General features: G+C 39.2%; 1 protein-coding gene across 1 annotated transcript in view; it reads left to right on the top strand.

The window, feature by feature from the left end:
• Window positions 1-17,448, top strand: part of LOC136862242 (homeobox protein Nkx-2.4) — a 315,747-nt gene that overhangs the window by 227,797 nt on the left and 70,502 nt on the right. The window contains exon 3 of the mRNA XM_067138871.2: window positions 3,690-3,785. Coding sequence (XP_066994972.2) covers window positions 3,690-3,785 — 96 coding nt within the window. The remainder of the gene's footprint in view (window positions 1-3,689; window positions 3,786-17,448) is intronic.

The following is a 17,448-nucleotide window of genomic DNA, read 5'->3' as shown; positions in this document are numbered from 1 at the left end:
AACTATAAATTGTAATTCAAACCAGGACATTTACTTCGATATCGTTCCTGTCATTTTAACTTTTGTAACTGATGATGATGTTTTAAGGAGGTGCATTTTCGATAAAAATCAGTTCCTTTGCTACTACTAGATGTTCTCTGGTCGTAAGCTTTACTTGAGCGCTTCTAGGCAAAGAAAAATTCTTAAACTTCTTAAACTCAGCTTTATGTTAGTACTTTCATTAGTCTGAACCATTTTAGAGTGACTCAGATGGAGAATTTCACAATGATGATAGACAGAAACGCAAGATCGAGTAACTCAACTGTTTAACGACCAATTAGAGGGTAAATACTGCGCTGAGAAGCATTTCCTCATTGGTAAATATCAGACACTAATATTAGTTTTGCTGACAAGTGGTCACGACCTGTCCGAAATCACCTTAATCTTGATCTTTTCTCTCTCCTGTAAACTAACTTATAATAATAATAATAATAATAATAATAATAATAATAATAATAATAATAATAATATGGCATTCAACTACGGTGTTCATTTGGGTTGCATGTGTGTCATTTTCGACGTCCCTTTTACTATAATAGTCATAATAATAATAATAATAATAATAATAATAATAATAATAATAATAATAATAATAATAATAATAAAGGGTTGTGGCCTCCTAAGAGGCCTGGTGCAGGTCTTTCGAGTTGACGCCGTACAGGCGACCTGCGGGTCTGTAAGAATGAGGTCTTATCGAAGATGAAAAATGATGCTTAAGACGTCACAAATACCCAGCCCCCGAGCCATAGGGATTAACTATTGTAAGAGAAAATCCCCGACCCTACCGGGTATCTAACCCGGGACCCCTTGGACAAGAGGTCAGCATGCTAACCATTTAGCCATGGAGACGGACGTCTATTTTACTATACCACATAGATAAATCAGAAGTCATTTGGGTGTCGTAGACCAATGGCTGAGATTTTTTTAAATGTTGCAGCGTAAACACCAAGTGTGACCGCCAGCTGAGTGTCTCAGACGGTTAAGACGCTGGCTTTCTGTGCTCAAGTTGACAGGTTAGATCCTGGCTCAGTCCGATGGTATTTTAAGATGTTCAAATAGTTAGCCTCATGTCGGTAGATTTACCGGCACGTAAAGAAACACCCACCGGGCAAAATTCCGACACCTCGGCATCTCAGAAAAGGTAAAAGTAGTTAGTGGAACGTACAATAAATAACATTATTGTTATATCAAATGTGTCCCAAGAGATCGTTTACATGTCGTCATCGTACGACATGGAGTGCCGAGTGGATTGCTTTCCGCCTTCAAAAATCCGAATACCTCTTCCAGGTTTGACTTCGGGATCTCGGGATCTGGAGACGGCCCTCTACCACTTATCTGCAGTAGGACTACAGTACTTTACAATGAGATAACACCCATTATTTAATTATCATTATTTATCTCATCCCTGGATTTCACTCTGTTTTGAGGCATATTTCACCTAATTTAATTTAAATGTACTATTTTCCATTTTCACATTTTTTGATGTTTGCTTTCTCACACGAGCATAGAAATTACAGGGCCCCTTGCTAGGGTGGTAATCATCATCATCATCATCATCATCATCATCATCATCATCATCATCATCATCATCATCATCATCATCATCATCTGCAGTATCCAGCTGTTGGTCAGGTCTGCTTAGAACATAAGCCTCTCCATCTCCCATTCTCTTCCCACCACTTCTCCCTCTTCATTTTTGCCCAGTCTTCTCCTCTTCTCTTTACACACTCTTCCACTCCTTTTATCTACCTGTCTCTTGGTCAGCTATTTATACTAGGCTCCGTGTTGTTCTAGTTTTCTCTATCATCTACAGAGACCAAGATGGTTTTACAAATTTCCCATTATTCATTATGTCTTTATTCTGTATTGTTATTCTGATAATGCTAGTTTCCTATGCCAAAGATTACAGGTTCGATTACGGCCAATGTTGATGGATTTTCGAAGAGGGAAAAACTATAGTTCGCCAGATTACTAATACTAATACTAATACTAATACTAATACTAATACTAATACTAATACTAATACTAATACTAATACTAATACTAATACTAATACTAATTACTTGGGCTTGGCACTGCAAGCGGATTAAGCCGAGTGTTCAGCAGGATACCTTTCCTAAAGCCAAATCTATCTACACAATGGCGCATCTCTTGATGGGCTTCGGCCTAGCAAGTGACCGCTGCTCAGCCCGAAGGCTTGCAGATTACGAGGTGACGTGTAGTCAGCATGACGAATCCTCTTAGCCGTTATTCTTGGCTTTCAATACAGATGTTGCTATCTCACCGCCAGTCAGCTTCCCAATTGTAATCACTCAGTTGTCTGAGTGAACCTCGAACCAGACCTCAGATCCAGGTAAAAATCCGGGGCCTCCGGGTGAGAGAGAGGCACGGTACCCCTAGACCATCGGTGTGCCTTTAAAAATCTCTATGTGAAATATTAACTTATATCTTTGGCTGGTAAGTTTCTGTCATCTAAAGTTCAATGTTGTGCGATTACTGTCAAGGTATTCTCGCTTTTTATGACATATGTGCTGCGGGTCAGTATTTCTACAAAAAAAATTATCACATAGCTGTTTGCTTAGACGCAACGATGATATTCACTATTGAATGTTCCTGTGGTGGTTGTTAGTGTGATGTAGTTTATGTAGAGGAAAATGTAAATCTGTACACCAAAACCCAGTCCCCGAGCCAGATGAGTTACCCAGACGAGTCTAAAACTCTCTTTCCAAGCGGGAATCGAACCTAGGGCCTTCTGAACTGTAGGTCACATCGCTGACCAGTCAAGAAACCAGTCGTCTGGGTATCTAGGTAATTTGTGAAGTTCTAACTCTTGGAATACTAATGCAATCACTTAAAGTACAATAGAGTACGGTATCCGTACCCACACCGCAGGTTATTTATTAATATTATTATTATCATTAAGATCGGTTCCATGGCTAAATGGTTAGCGTGCTGGCGTTTGGTCACAGGGGTCCTGGATTCGATTTCCGGCAGGGTCGGGAATTTTAACCATCATTGGTTAATTTCCCTGGCATGGGGACTGGGTGTATGTGTTGTCTTCATCATCATTTCATCCTCATCACGACGCGCAGGTCGCAAATTAAAAGACCTGCACCTGGCGATCCGAACCCGTCCTGGAATCTCCCGGCACTAAAACCCATACGCCATTTCATATTTTTCAATATCATTATTATTTCCGAGAAATTTGGGCATGTGGTTTGGGGTGTGCAGCTATTAGTTTGCTTTCGGGAGTTCGTGGGTTCGAACCCCACTGTCGGCAGTCCTGAATTTGGTTCCCCGTAGTTAAGGCCACGACCAATTCCTTCCCGCTCCTAGCCCTTTCCTATCCCATCGTCGCCATGAGACCTATCTGTATCGGTCCGACGTAAAGCCAGTTGTAAAAATACGTATTATTATTATTATTATTATTATTATTATTATTATTATTATTATTATTATTATTATTATTATTATTATTATTGTGATATCCAAGGAGAGGATCGAGGGAATTAATTCTTGCATAAGAATTTTGAATGCACAATCTTACTGTCTTTAAGCAAGTTCTTTTAATTTGATCGATTCACTCATATACTGTAGATTTCTTCACCGTCAAAGGAATTAAAACTTAGTGAACTGTGTTTTTCTTTCAGGTTTACGAATTAGAACGACGGTTTAAGCAGCAGAAGTACCTGTCAGCTCCCGAAAGAGAGCACCTCGCCAGCCTCATACACCTCACGCCCACTCAGGTAGGCAAATAGTATGCGCATTTCAATCTAGAGACAAGTGTTTTGTAACCGTAGAATGAAAAATGAAATCAGTTACTTCTACTTCCAGGTCACGATCTCGAACAATTGATAAACAGTGTAACAAAACATAATTAGCCTTCAATTGCTTTTTCAGATTCAAAACAGGAAAGTGGTGGATATTGTACCTTCCATTTGAAAATCGAAATGTATTTAACTTCAAATCAGGGTCTACAATATCACCTTCATATTTGTCAAATGCAATAATTGAAAAACGGAGTTGTAAAATTATTTTTTGTTGAGCATGTCCATAATTCGAACATGCTTTTAAAGTTATATGACCTCGCTGCTGCTGTTCCAAAACCGTGAATGTGATAATGCTCTTCCTATCCCTTATTTCCCTTAATAATGGGCACATCTCCCAGCCACATATTGAGATGCACACCATCAGAACAATTTTCGTTGAGTTCATTTACCTATGCGGGCATGTAAAGGAAAATAAACCTTAAATGCATCGTACTCTAGGTGTTAGTAAATATGTCATGCAAACATACATTCCTACGGTATGGTACTGTAAGGTTCATTTTCTGTTACACGCGCGCATAGGAAAATTAACTCAAGGAAAAGTGTTCTGATGGTTTGCATCTAAATACGTGGCTGGGAGGCGTGACCATCCTTCAGGGAAATAAGGGAAATAAGGAAAATAAGGGATATGAATAGCATTGTTACATTCGAGGTTTCGTCACAGCAGCGGCGACATGTTACATGAAATAATTTCAGAAACTAAAATTAAATCACTTCATTTGAAAGTCATTACTTTTTATGGATTAGACAGGATAACTGTTCGAATTCTGGAAGAATCTATCCAAATAGTCCAGTTCTGTCTCCTCCTTAACCGAGCTTTATGACTTCTGTAAGTGTGTGTGTGGGGGGGGGGGGCGGAGGGGGATTTGAAATTGTTGGGCAGGTTTTCTTATGCAGAGGCCAATCTATTTAAGGTATGATATATTTCATGGTAATATTTTCTGGGTCTTGTTAAAAATGGGATCTTCACATGTTTGTCGTTAATTATAATCCACAAGCGTCAATTGGAACACGTTGTGGGAGGCATACTACAATGGAATTCTGATTCATTTCTTACTGATCTCTGACCTGAACTCTCTCAAAATATTTTCTTAAAATATTCGTTGTACAGTCAGGCTTTAGTGATAAATAAGTTAGCCGTTATGTAATTTTCTAGGAAATTGTGCATTCGAAGGCCTAAAACGATAATTGCTGGAGTCCTATAGGGACCCCTCGGAAATTTATTGTACATGCGAGGAGGATTATGTTGGCTTTTAACATTTATTCTGGGACAACTTTGAAAAATGAATCTCAAATCTCCAAAAATAACTAAAACTTGTTTTTCTAATATTTGGTTATGATCAGTGGAACGTGGAATTGAATACGGAACAAACAAACAAACAAACAAACAAACAAACAAACAAACAAACAAACAAACAAACAAACAAACAAACAAACAAACAAACAAACCAAAGAAAAGCAAATAGAAATATTTTCAATTTTTATGTATGTAATTTTTTTGATGTAAAATATTAATAAATAATCTCTGTTTTGTACTTTAACGTAAGTACCGTACAATGACAACTGTGCCGGATGATTTACCACTTATCCTGAACGTATAAAAATGTAATAAAGAAGTAAATATAATAATATACTATGTGGTCCAATTAACGTTATTAAAATTACGTTCTGAACTGGAGTAATATTGACTTTCTGATATATCCATATTAGGTGAAAAATTTAAATAAATAATATTCCTGGAAATCCTATCATTAAATAGATCTGAAATTAGGACGTAACTCAGAATATTTGGTATAGAATTCTCAGAAATATATTTTCACGTCAAAACATGAGTGGTACGGATATTCATACTATTACTACATCATATTTGTTATTCCACCGTGATAACGTGAAATATGAAACTCCGCGAGACGTTAAGATTTGTTAATTTCGGTGTACTTTATATCACAATATCACAAAAAACTAGGAGAATCTGATGAAAAATTATGTACTTTGTGACTTTTTCTTCCCGAGTAAAAACCTGTCCTATTAAATCTTGGATCTTCACAGTCACACCCCGTCACGGGATATGGACGTGCTACAGTAAAAACTTGATCAATTTACCTTCTTGCTCTCTGATCTGATCTCTAAAAAAGTAATATTTTAAAATACTTTTCTGCTGTATAGCAGGCTTTAGACATAAGCTGATAAATAAGGTACCGCGTTTAGATGTACACGTGTACATTTATACCCAACGTTTATTATGTCTTTTCGTTAACAAATCTGTGGAAGTAAAATATTTGTTATATTTATTAATGATAGACTGTCTCTGTATAGATAACATTACTTTTTCATGTTCGGATATTTCGTAAGCTTTAGTCTGGAATCCTCCAAACACGGCCTGAATAAATCACTAGAGGATTTATCACCGAACAGCAATCAAGAATCGGGATGAAAACTGTTTCATCGGCAGGATGTAAAACACTTGAATGCGAAACAATCTTAAGAGCCGTTCGGCGAGTAATTCCCGTCCATATAACAAGCCGCATTTGAAACGGCTAAAGCTACTTAAATCGGCCGCGTTGGGGCGTGTTGTAGGGGGAAGGAGTTGTAACAATGCACTTATTACACAACCCCTGGGCTAACAATAGCTTCTAATGCTCGAGACAAATGCCCTTCATTTTGGGATCATTCACGTGGAGGAGATAAAAGCTGCTTAATAGCACTCACTATTGCTGCTACATAGAGCCGCTTTGCCTAAGTATCGACAGGCATCATAAGGGTTGCCGCTCCATGGTGAGTTGGACACTTCTCAATGCTCCTGCGAAGTAGATAAGAACTATTAACTTTACTGAGGAAATATGAATGTTTACATCATGCTAGTGGAATCAGGTCACGGAGAGAATAATTTTCCACATCTCCCTAATGATGGAGGTTCTAAGTTATCCTTCAAAAATGCATTCAGATTCAATTACACTTCCAGAATCTCACAGATAATGAATTCAGATTATGAATGATGTCCTTAAGATACGTTTGTGGACTATTTTTCAAGGTTTAAGGTTACGATTTATTCCTCCTGTTATTATTTCCTTGAGCTATGATGTTGATGATTATGATGTTGCTGATGACGGTTTTATCCATTCAGTCAAGGCCGACTCTTTGACACTTTATGGAACATGATCAGGGCTCGCAAGATTATTCTCTTCCTTACAGCTTCTTTGAGATATTATATTGGTATCTTGGTTTCTGTTTTGATGGTGTGAAACCAGCGTATTCTTGGGTGGCCTGATCTTCGTTCACCACTTACTGTTCCAAACATATAGATTTTTCCAAGCAACCAACACCATTATACTACCAAAATATGAGATATCGTCGTTGCCGGGACAAAACCTCCTATGTGATAATATTTTTGGAGATATACTAACTCGCAGCACATACATTATGAAGAGCGAGAATGCCTTGACAATATTCACACAACAGATGACAGAACCTTACCGGCCAAAGTTCTAAGGTAAAATATTACACATAGGAGGTTTTGTCCCGGCAGCGACGATATACTGATTGATAATTATGTCCTAGTGATATCCTAGGTATGATACGTTGAAGACGCCTCTGTTAGCGACTATTCCTGTCCATAAAATACACAAGAGCTTCCTCCTGCACCGTAATTCAAAGGTATATCTCTTCCACCGGCCAGTTTTCTTCAGAGTACAGCTTTAAAAATGTAGGTTGTGCTGGGAAATACTACGGTACGGGATATTTTGGATATTATCGCAGTGCAGGTGGATTTACTCTTCAAGATCTTATTCAAGTTTAGCATTGTACTGCAGCCAAGTGCTCTCCGATGCTTCATTTCAGATCCGTATTGTTCTTCACGATGGATTTTCGACCCCAAAAAGATGGAATTTTGGACAGTTCCAGTTCTCTCGTTGTTAATTTTGATTGTTGTGGTGCCATTCAAAGCTGTAGTCAGGTTCTTGTTTTATTGATGTTCAGTTAAATGCCCACCCATCTTTTCACTTTCAGTTTAGATTTAGAATAAATAATCAGCTGTTCAAGATCCCCCAGAATATCAACAAACAGAATTAACTTATCGACTTGTCGGAAGTTTGTTGATATTTTCCCCTCCGATTTTCACTCAAAAATCAGAATCATTGAGCTATACTTTTTCACATTCTAGGGTACTTATAGTTTCTTACATGGTAAATGAAATGGTGTATGGCTTTTAGTGCCGGGAGTGTCCGAGGACTTGTTCGGATTGTCAGGTACAGGTCTTTGGATTTTACTCCCGTAGGTGACCTGCGCGCGTCGTGATGAGGATGAAATGACGATGAAGACGTCATATACATCCAGCCCCCGGACCAGCGGAATTAACCAATGACGGTTAAAATTCCCGACCTTGCCGGGAATCGAACTTGGGACCCCTGTGACCAAAGGCCAGCACACTAACCATTTAGCTAAGGAGCCGAACTTCTTACATGGTATTCTCTATCAACAATAAATGAATAAATAAATAAATAAATAAAAATAAATAAATAAATAAATAAAAAATAAATAAATAAATACGTTGCAAGATATTTAGCGTCACAGTTACATAACATGTATTACAAAATAAGTGTCATATTACAACAATTTAGTTAGTCTCTTACATGAAGCTTACCAGATTTCAAGAACATATAGGATCAATTTCTAAGTTACTATAAAATACAATAATGATAACGTAACAGTTCTCCATGAAGTGTTTCCATGTCCGTCGATGCATAAAAATAGCATCTAAATAATTATACAAAAATACGTTGAAAATGCAGAGCAGGCAATCGTCCACTCTGACGCCATACTACCTAACGAGGGACGAGGTCTTCACCAGGAGTGGAAGATAAATGATTGCAAAGGCCTAACCGGGGTAGAATGCTTTGGTATACATTCAGCTATAGTTCAGCCAAGAATTTACCCGGATTTCATATTTGGTAAAACTGAAATGAATTTATCACAGATTTAGACGTTGCAGTGCTTTATTTCTCGACTTCCTGTACATTGTATTGCATCCACACCCTTCCGGGTGAACCGGGTGCAGCTTTACCGTCTAAGCTAGATGGCGCTCGAGTATTGTTCACGTAAAATCTCTAAATAACGAGGCATAATGGATTCAAATGAAAATATTGTTCTTTCCTGGAGTTTTCCGCAATTATATTGGGCCAACTCGAATATGAATTGATCCCTTTTTTACGGTCGGATGCCCTTTCAGACGCCAACTCTACGTGACCGGATGTATTCACTATTGCGTGTTTCATTGCTAGTTGGTAATATGATGTATGTAAATGGATATGTGTGTTTAGATGATGACAGACACATAGTTCCCGATACATAGGAATTCACCAAAAACGGATAAAATCTCCAGCTTAGGGGGAATCGAACCCGGGACCTTCTGAACCAAAGACCGTTCTACCAATGCGTCAAACTTCCACCGTCCCTAATATCGGCCATTAATAAGATAGAGTGGTAAACCCTGCCCCAACTGACTTTGCCCCTAAAGCCGGTAGCTTCCTCTGGTTGTGTCCAGGAATGGTAAGTAAATAAGAATAATTCCTAAGGCCTAACCGGGTAGAATGCTTTGGTCCGTAATTCAGCCAAGAATTTAACAGGAACACGTATTCAGTAAAATGTAAATGAATTTCTCACGAGTAGTATATGCTTCAATTCAATTCAATATCTTTCGACTTTCTTTACGGAACTCGCATCTAGTCTTTTTTTCTTCCTAGTGGTTTAAAGTCGCTACATTTTCGGCGGTGTCATCCTGATTGCGAACAGTCCAGATTGCGGACAAGTTGTTCGGACAAGTTGAGTTGTTCATTTTGTGTTGACGACGATAGCAGCTCCATACGTTGGGGATGATTTGGATTTGACACACATAATGATTCCAGATTGCGTACAGGCATAATTCACAGGCGCTTAAGCGAGAATATAATGAGGAAGAATATATCATTTTATATATGTCACGCTGCTTACCTAGGTTGATTGTAGCAGTTCTATGCATCACTAGAGGCACCTACAGTCTTCTTAAGTACTTTATAAAGCTGCTTTAATTATTACCAGATTTATTTTAATTTATTCACAAACCAACTCTGGCAATTAACAAAGCGACCGTCAGGCCTTGTCATTCTAAATTAACCTAACATATCGTCGTTGCCGGGACGAAACCTCCTATGTGATAATATTTTTGGAGATATACTGACCCGCAGCCCATACATTATTAAGAGCGAGAATGCCTTGACATTATTCACACAATATTGCACCTTAGATGACAGAACCTTACCGGCCAAAGTTCCAAGCTAAAATATTTCACATAGGAGGTTTTGTCCCGGCAGCGACGATATAACATTCCCATCACCTAAAATAAATGTTATATTTACAGTCAATAATTAAAAATCTACATTTACAACTTTCCACAACAGCTTCAGTACTACTCCAGTTTCAGTACATATTGCATTGTTTTCAAAAACGGTTTTATTTCGCCGTTTCCCTCGTTGCGTTTTATGTTTTTCGCGATTCTTTCATCTAGCGCCATGTACTTCTTCTTCCTTATAACCCCTTCCATGTGCAGTTCCATTCTCATTATTTTTAGGTTGGAATGCTCCGCTTCAAACTTTAAATTCTTGATAAGCTCCGTGACTCTTGGGTGCGGTCTTCCAAGCTGGTTATTAATCTTGTGGTTCCACACTTCCACTGAGTTGTTCGTTCTGTGTTGACGACGATAGCAGCTCCACACGTTGGTAAAAATGTTAGCATGTAATTATTTACAAAAATACGATTGATACTTTTATGGTTGTTGTATGTAGTAGTAAGTTAGTCCAGTCATTATTTATTAAAATGCTTAAATTTATATACAAACTCAACTCTTTTTGCACAGTTGGACTGTCTAGCCACTGTTCCAGAAGTAGTTGAAGAATTTCATCTGCCTCTCGTTTGATGAAGCTGTCTCTTGGATAAAAATCCACCGTTCGTCAACGTCTTCTGGCTTCAGAAATGCTAGTGCAGCCCACAGCGAATGTAAGACTTAACTTCACTATGTTCTTTATACAAATTTGTCAAACCAACGTCTTGAACTTGTCGCCACAAGTATTTAGTAAAATGAAAATAACACCCATTTTTGTTCACGGTAGGAAACACCTCTTCTAGAGCTGAAATAGCACTTGCTTCAAAGTCAGTGTTGATCGTATCAGGAGCCCAGTTCGGCACTTCTTCTAAAATCATCTGAAACATAGTTTCATTCTCCTTGCTGGGTAGAAGAGGAAAGAGTATGGGGACGTTAGTTTCTGCTATAGTACTTCCCAGGTCTACGTGGATTGTATATTTATATCATATCTGAGTAAACTGAATGCTAAAACTTTTAAAAGTTCCATCCGTGAATAAACTGGTTTTTATCTTTCATAGATCATTTTCCTTTCACCCCAGAAAAAATAATTTCCTATCCTGCACACCATCGTGAACCAAATGAAAACTGCTCTCATCGCTCATTTTAAGTTTTTTTTCACAAAAAACAACTTCCCCTGGCTGCTTTGGTTCTTTTTGTATTCCCTGTGCCTGGTTTCTATACAACGAGCTTCATACATTAGAATACTGAGGCAAACAAGTGACAAATTCATAGCCCCTGTTCTGTAATGAATGAAACTCTTGATTGTAAATCTGACGTACTTGCGTATCGCTGTCCTCGCGGGCCCGCTTCTTTGCATTGTAAATTGCTTTTTCACATCTATGCTATCTTCGTCCAGAACACACTGGTGGTCGATAACCCTGATTATTTCGCCATCCTGACTCATAAGCTTCCCTTTGCACTTGGAGATTTTCTCCTTGAGAAAAAGCTACGTCACTACACCGTGTTTATTTTCCCATAATTTACGATACGAGTATCCATTATAAAGCGCACACGGTTTCGCTTTCTCTGTCTAGATTAACTCCAGTATAAGTACAGCACAACAGAAAAATACTGGGAATACTGGGACACTATACCAAAAAACGTGTGACTACTCCTAACGGCAACTAGAGATGAAATGACAAGTAAACTATTTTCGGGGTAGGGGGTGTCTGGAATGTTTAATTCAGTTCAACCCTTTGTACGTGTGGTTAGAGTCATGGACCCCTCCCCACAAAAAATACCAAGTTGCCCAACCCGCTTGACTAGAAATGTTGACTTGCATATGAACAAAATTCTCATTTGACGAGCGGCAGAAAATTAACACTCATTTGGTAGGCTACACCACGTTCTGTTACACACAATCGGAATACTGGGTAATACACCGAAAAAGTTAAAATCATGTAAGAAAAAACCCACTTGTTTCCAAATAAACTGACTCTTACACTGCTTATGTATTATTTTGAATAATAATCAAAATAATAATGATAATAATAACTTATACATAAATGTCATTGTATGTATGTGCGTATGTAAATATTGCATCTCCTCCTAAACCACAGCAGCGATTTCAACAAATTTGGTACACTTATGACTTAGTATCAGGAGACAAACCGCGTGGGGGTAAGACAGCCCAAGCACCCTTAGGAGTGGGAGAGCGAGGGTGTGACATATCGATGGCTTTCTTTAAAAACCTCGTAAGTCCGAATACTCTTCCTATCCATTATATTCCTTAAGACTGGTCACGCCTACCAGCCCCATATTTATATGCAGGCCAAAAGAATAATTTTCGTTATGGTCATTTTCCTCTGCCTATTTGTAAAGAAAAATGAACCTTAAATACATTATACTGCAGGAGCGTGTAAATTTGCCATGCAATCAACATCTCTACAATACGGTACGTTAAGGTCCATTTTCCTTTAGACATTAGCAAAGGAAAATGAACACAGCGAAAATTATTCTGATGGACTGCATACAAATATATGACCGGAAGGCGTGGCCAGTCTTAAGGGATATAATAGGCAGGAAGAACATTTGGACATGCGAGGTTTTAAAAGAAAGCCATCGATATGAAAATAATCGAAAATAGTGTCGAATCTATACTTATTGAGGTCGCTGAGATTATTAGTGATATTCCGGATTTTTTAAATTTCACTCCTTTGGGATGGGGGGGGGGGGCGAGGGGGGAGTGATATATAAATATCGTAAACAGTGTCGAGTCTATACTTTTAGGGGTCGCTGAGATGAATAGTGACACTCCGGATTTTTTTAAAGTCCAAGTTCAGCCCCCAATCGGGTGGGGGCGAGGGGGGAGTGACATATACAAATAATCGAAAATAGTGTCGAATCCATACTTTTCGGGGTTGCTGAAATGAATAGTGACACTCCTTATTTTTTAAAAGTTCAAATGAGCCCCCTTTGGGATGGGGATGAGGTGGTGAAATATAAAAATAATCGAACACAGTGTCGAATCCGTAGTTTACGGGGTCACTGAGAAGAATATAGTCAAACCGGATTTTTTTAATGTCTAAGTTCAACCATCTTTGGGATGGGGGCCGAGGCGGGAATGAAGTATACAAATAATCGAGAATGGGGTCGAATCCATACTTTTTGGGGATTCTGGGATGAATAACGGCAATCTGGATTTTTTTGTAGTCCAAGTTCAGCCACCTTTGTGGCAGGGTGAGGGAGATATGAGATATAAAAGTAATCGAAAATAGGGTTGAAGCCATAATTTTCGGGGTCGCTAAGATGAATAATAACAATCCGGATTTTTTGAAGTCAAAGTACAGCCTCCTTTGTGGTGGAGGTGTGGGGGGGGGGTACGGGGGAGTGAGACATAAAAATGATCGAAAATAGTGTCCAAATTCAGCCACCTTTGTGAGGGGGGCGAGGAGGGAATGAGGTATAAAAATAATCTAAAATAATGACGAATCCATAGTTTTCGGAGTCGCTGAGATGAACAGTGCCACTTCGGAAATTTTGAAAGTCCAAGTTTAGCTCACTCTTGCAGAGTTGTACTTTTTAAAAATAAATCAGTATTTGCTTGAATACGGTTGAACTCCTTGTATTTCCTTCTCCATGAAGCTACATCACACGCGGCTTCGTGACGTTGAGCGTTGTAAGCGTTCTTAAACTCTCTTCTACAATATATGCATTGAAAAATTGACCGACAAGATATATCATGACGTCTCTTGTGATGCCTCGGGCAAAATGCTTTTCCACACTCTTTGCAAATATAGCTAGAAATGCGTTGTTCCATGACGGACTTTTTCTTTTGGTAAAAAATTCTTCTTTAAAAGATACAAGTTAAATCTACTGGACACTTGCTACTCTCTACTTCCACGATGTGAACAGCTTAACGATTAACAGTAAACTAACACAAAAGGGTATAACCTATCTTATACACCTTATACAGCGTAGGTGTGGAGATTAGAAGGGATAGTCAAGGAAGAGGGAAGCAGTGAGGTTGGGCCCTGTCAAGATGCGAGCAGTGAGGTTAGCGACGTTCTCTTGTCCAAAACGTGAGGTTAGGGTCCGACAAGATAGCCGCTGTCATCTTGACAGCTGTTTAAAATCCGCGCCTAGGTAGTTATGATGGCAGCAGTGAGGATAGCCATGTTTTTAATCCGCGCTAAACTAGTGCACTTGGTAGAACATGTCAGGATGGCAGCGGGAGTGGAGTGGAACCGACTAACCATGGTGTCGGGTAATAGAGGTTTGACGCCTTAACGATCATGGTCACCAGGCTGACTAGGCTATACGATAATAATAATAATAATAATAATAATAATAATAATAATAATAGTAATCCCTCTCCTTGGATGCATGGTTAGCGTTGAGGCCTACGGTCCAGAGCGTCCCGATTTCGATTCCTGGCCGAGTTGAGGGTTTTAATTGAGTCTGATTAATTCACCTGCCTCGGGGACTGGGTATTTGTGTTTGTACCAACACTCCCCCCTCATAATCAGACAACACGTCACACCACCAACTACCAAAGAAATACGCAATAGTGATTACATCCTCACCCATAGGGTTGGCATCAGGAAGGGCATCCGGCCGTAAAACAGGGCCAAGTCTACATGTGTCACATGCAGTTTGCATCCGCGACGTGGGAAAAGCGGTAAAGGAAGAAAGGAAGATTATTATTATTATTATTATTATTATTATTATTATTATTATTATTATTATTATTATTATTATTATTATTATTATTATTATTATTATTACTAGTATTAGTTGTAGTAGTAGAATGGTGTGCTAATTAAAGATAAATTCGTCGCTGTTCGGTGTATTCATTTTCCTATGCTTGCGTGTAAAGGAAAATGAACTTTAAATACATTATTCTGTAGGAGTGCGTAAATACGTCATGCAAACATACATTCCTAGAGTGCGTTACGGTAAGATTCATTCTCCTTTACACGGGAGCATAGGAAAATCAACACAACGAACATTGTTCTTAGAGACCAAATATCCATATGTGGCTGGGAGGCGTGACCAGTCTCAAGGAAAATAAAGATAGGAAGAACATTGTCTGATATGACCTTTAGCCGGAACAGGGACGAATTCTCGCTTATAAATTTATCGACTTCTTGACAGCAAATCGAACCCTCATTTTTGTCTTTACCACCTCGATTACGCAGCCTCTCTGGCACTGTAGTACTCTTATAATTATTCTACTTTGAATGTTGCCTGAGTTTTTTAAACGCGAATCATACTAATGACAGGTCCGTTTTAAATGGTCACGCATATTTTTGTAAACTGACAGTACGCTTTGTTAGGGAGGCCTGTATAATCCTGGAGAAGGAGGCAACTGGAGAGGCTTTACATTTCATCCTCCGCTGTTGGAGTCAGGTCTCTATAGGAAATTGACGACCGGTGTAGTCACGAGCCGGCAGTATCCTCGCTCTCCAGCTTAACTACATTGTGATGTCATTTTAAATGTCCCTCCATCTGCCTTTCTCTTCTCCTTTCTCTCTACCAGCAGCCCATTACAGAGTGCCCTAAGTCACGCACGACTAGTCAGTCGAAAGTGCACAGTTGAGGGATACAGTTTCGATTAAAGTTCGTATGAAGGTCTTATTGTGACAATACCGACAGCCTACGTTGCGGAGTGATTTTACAAATAAGTGATAGTATAGAAGTGCCCCAGTTCGATTCCCGACTCTGCCACGAAATTTGAAAAATGGTACGAGGATTGGAACGGCGTCCACTCAGGCTCGGGAGGTCAACTGAGTAAAGGGGAGCGGGGTGTCAATCCCCAACTCAGCCATACTGGAAGTGTTTCCCATGGTTTCCCCATTCTTCTCCAGGCAAATGCCGTGATGGTACACTCGAAATCTCTAGTATCTCGTGGCCAGAAATATTCATTTCAGGCAAGAAATCAGTACAGCCCTCAGAACCACCCAGTACCTGCTTACACAGTCTCTCTCATTGGCCACATCCATTAGACCCGTTAACACATGCACACATCTGAAGAGTGAGGGGAGGTGGAGAAAACGCAGTACGAAGATATCTAGCATGAACGAAACACGCGCGGAAGGGAAGGTAATTGCTTCCCCGCCAGATCACACGTCCCACTGGCTCGACAATGAAGGGAGGAACCACACGGCTCCTTCAAGGCAACAGTTTCTTTGTAATTCCTGTGTGCAAAGTCTGGCTGAAAAGTTAGCGGTCTCGACTATGACTTCATTTTTACAAATGTCATCGCGCTCAGCCACTGTAAGAAAGAATGACCTTTATTTTCGTCAATATACCCCCTGTAAAATACTACTACTACTACTACTACTACTACTACTACTAATAATAATAATAATAATAATAATAATAATAATAATAATAATAATAATAATCTTTATCCTCAAAAACCAAAGTAAAAATAACCTGGCATTAAAATAATTATGATTATCAGAGACGCATGGGCGTTTGGACAACCGTTCCTATGAAGTTATTGTCAGCGCTGATCAAACAATTAAATCAAACAATTTGGGTGAGATTACATCGTGCACACTTCATCGCAATTACATTAGAGTTAATTAATTGTTTTACTTGATTAGGAAAAGCTAGTATAGCCAGAATGTTTCACCATAGAAACATCTTAATTAGTTCCCGAAAAAATGGTGTTGGGAGTGACCTCTGAGTGCGCAACCTCGCAAGCCACACCTCCTGGAAAACGAAAATATGTGACGTTGCGTTGGTTAGGTCTACTTCTCTTTCATACTCAGGGTTGGCCAAAGTCTTCGCCCAAACGTTACCTGTTTCATTTCCCCCCCGGAATTCTTGTGATCGCGATTGTACCTAAATTAAGGCCACGGTCGCTTCCTTCCCTCTTCCTTGCCTATCCGTTCTAATCCTCCCATCCCTCCACAAGGTCCCGGCTTAGCATAACAGGTGAGGCGAGGTACTGGTCCTTCTCCCCGGCTGTATCCCTGACCTAACATCTCACGCTCCAGAACATTTCCCTTGAGGCGGCAAAGATGGAATCTCTCGCCGAGTCCGAGAGATAAACCAACCCTGGATGGTAAACGGATTTAAAAAGAAAGAAGAAAGAAAAAAGAAAGAAAGAAAGAAAGAAAGAAAGAAAGAAAGAAAGAAAGAAAGAAAGAACATTTTAATAATATTTTTAATATTTTACGTTCGGTTAACTATTTTCAAGAACTTGGGAGTCACCGAGGTACCGGAAATTTCATTCCA

Source organism: Anabrus simplex, chromosome 1 (assembly GCF_040414725.1).
Source record: "Anabrus simplex isolate iqAnaSimp1 chromosome 1, ASM4041472v1, whole genome shotgun sequence".
NCBI classification, from domain to species: domain Eukaryota; kingdom Metazoa; phylum Arthropoda; class Insecta; order Orthoptera; family Tettigoniidae; genus Anabrus; species Anabrus simplex.
The sequence above is the reverse complement of the archived record's forward strand: the minus strand, read 5'-3'. Positions and strand labels throughout refer to the sequence as shown.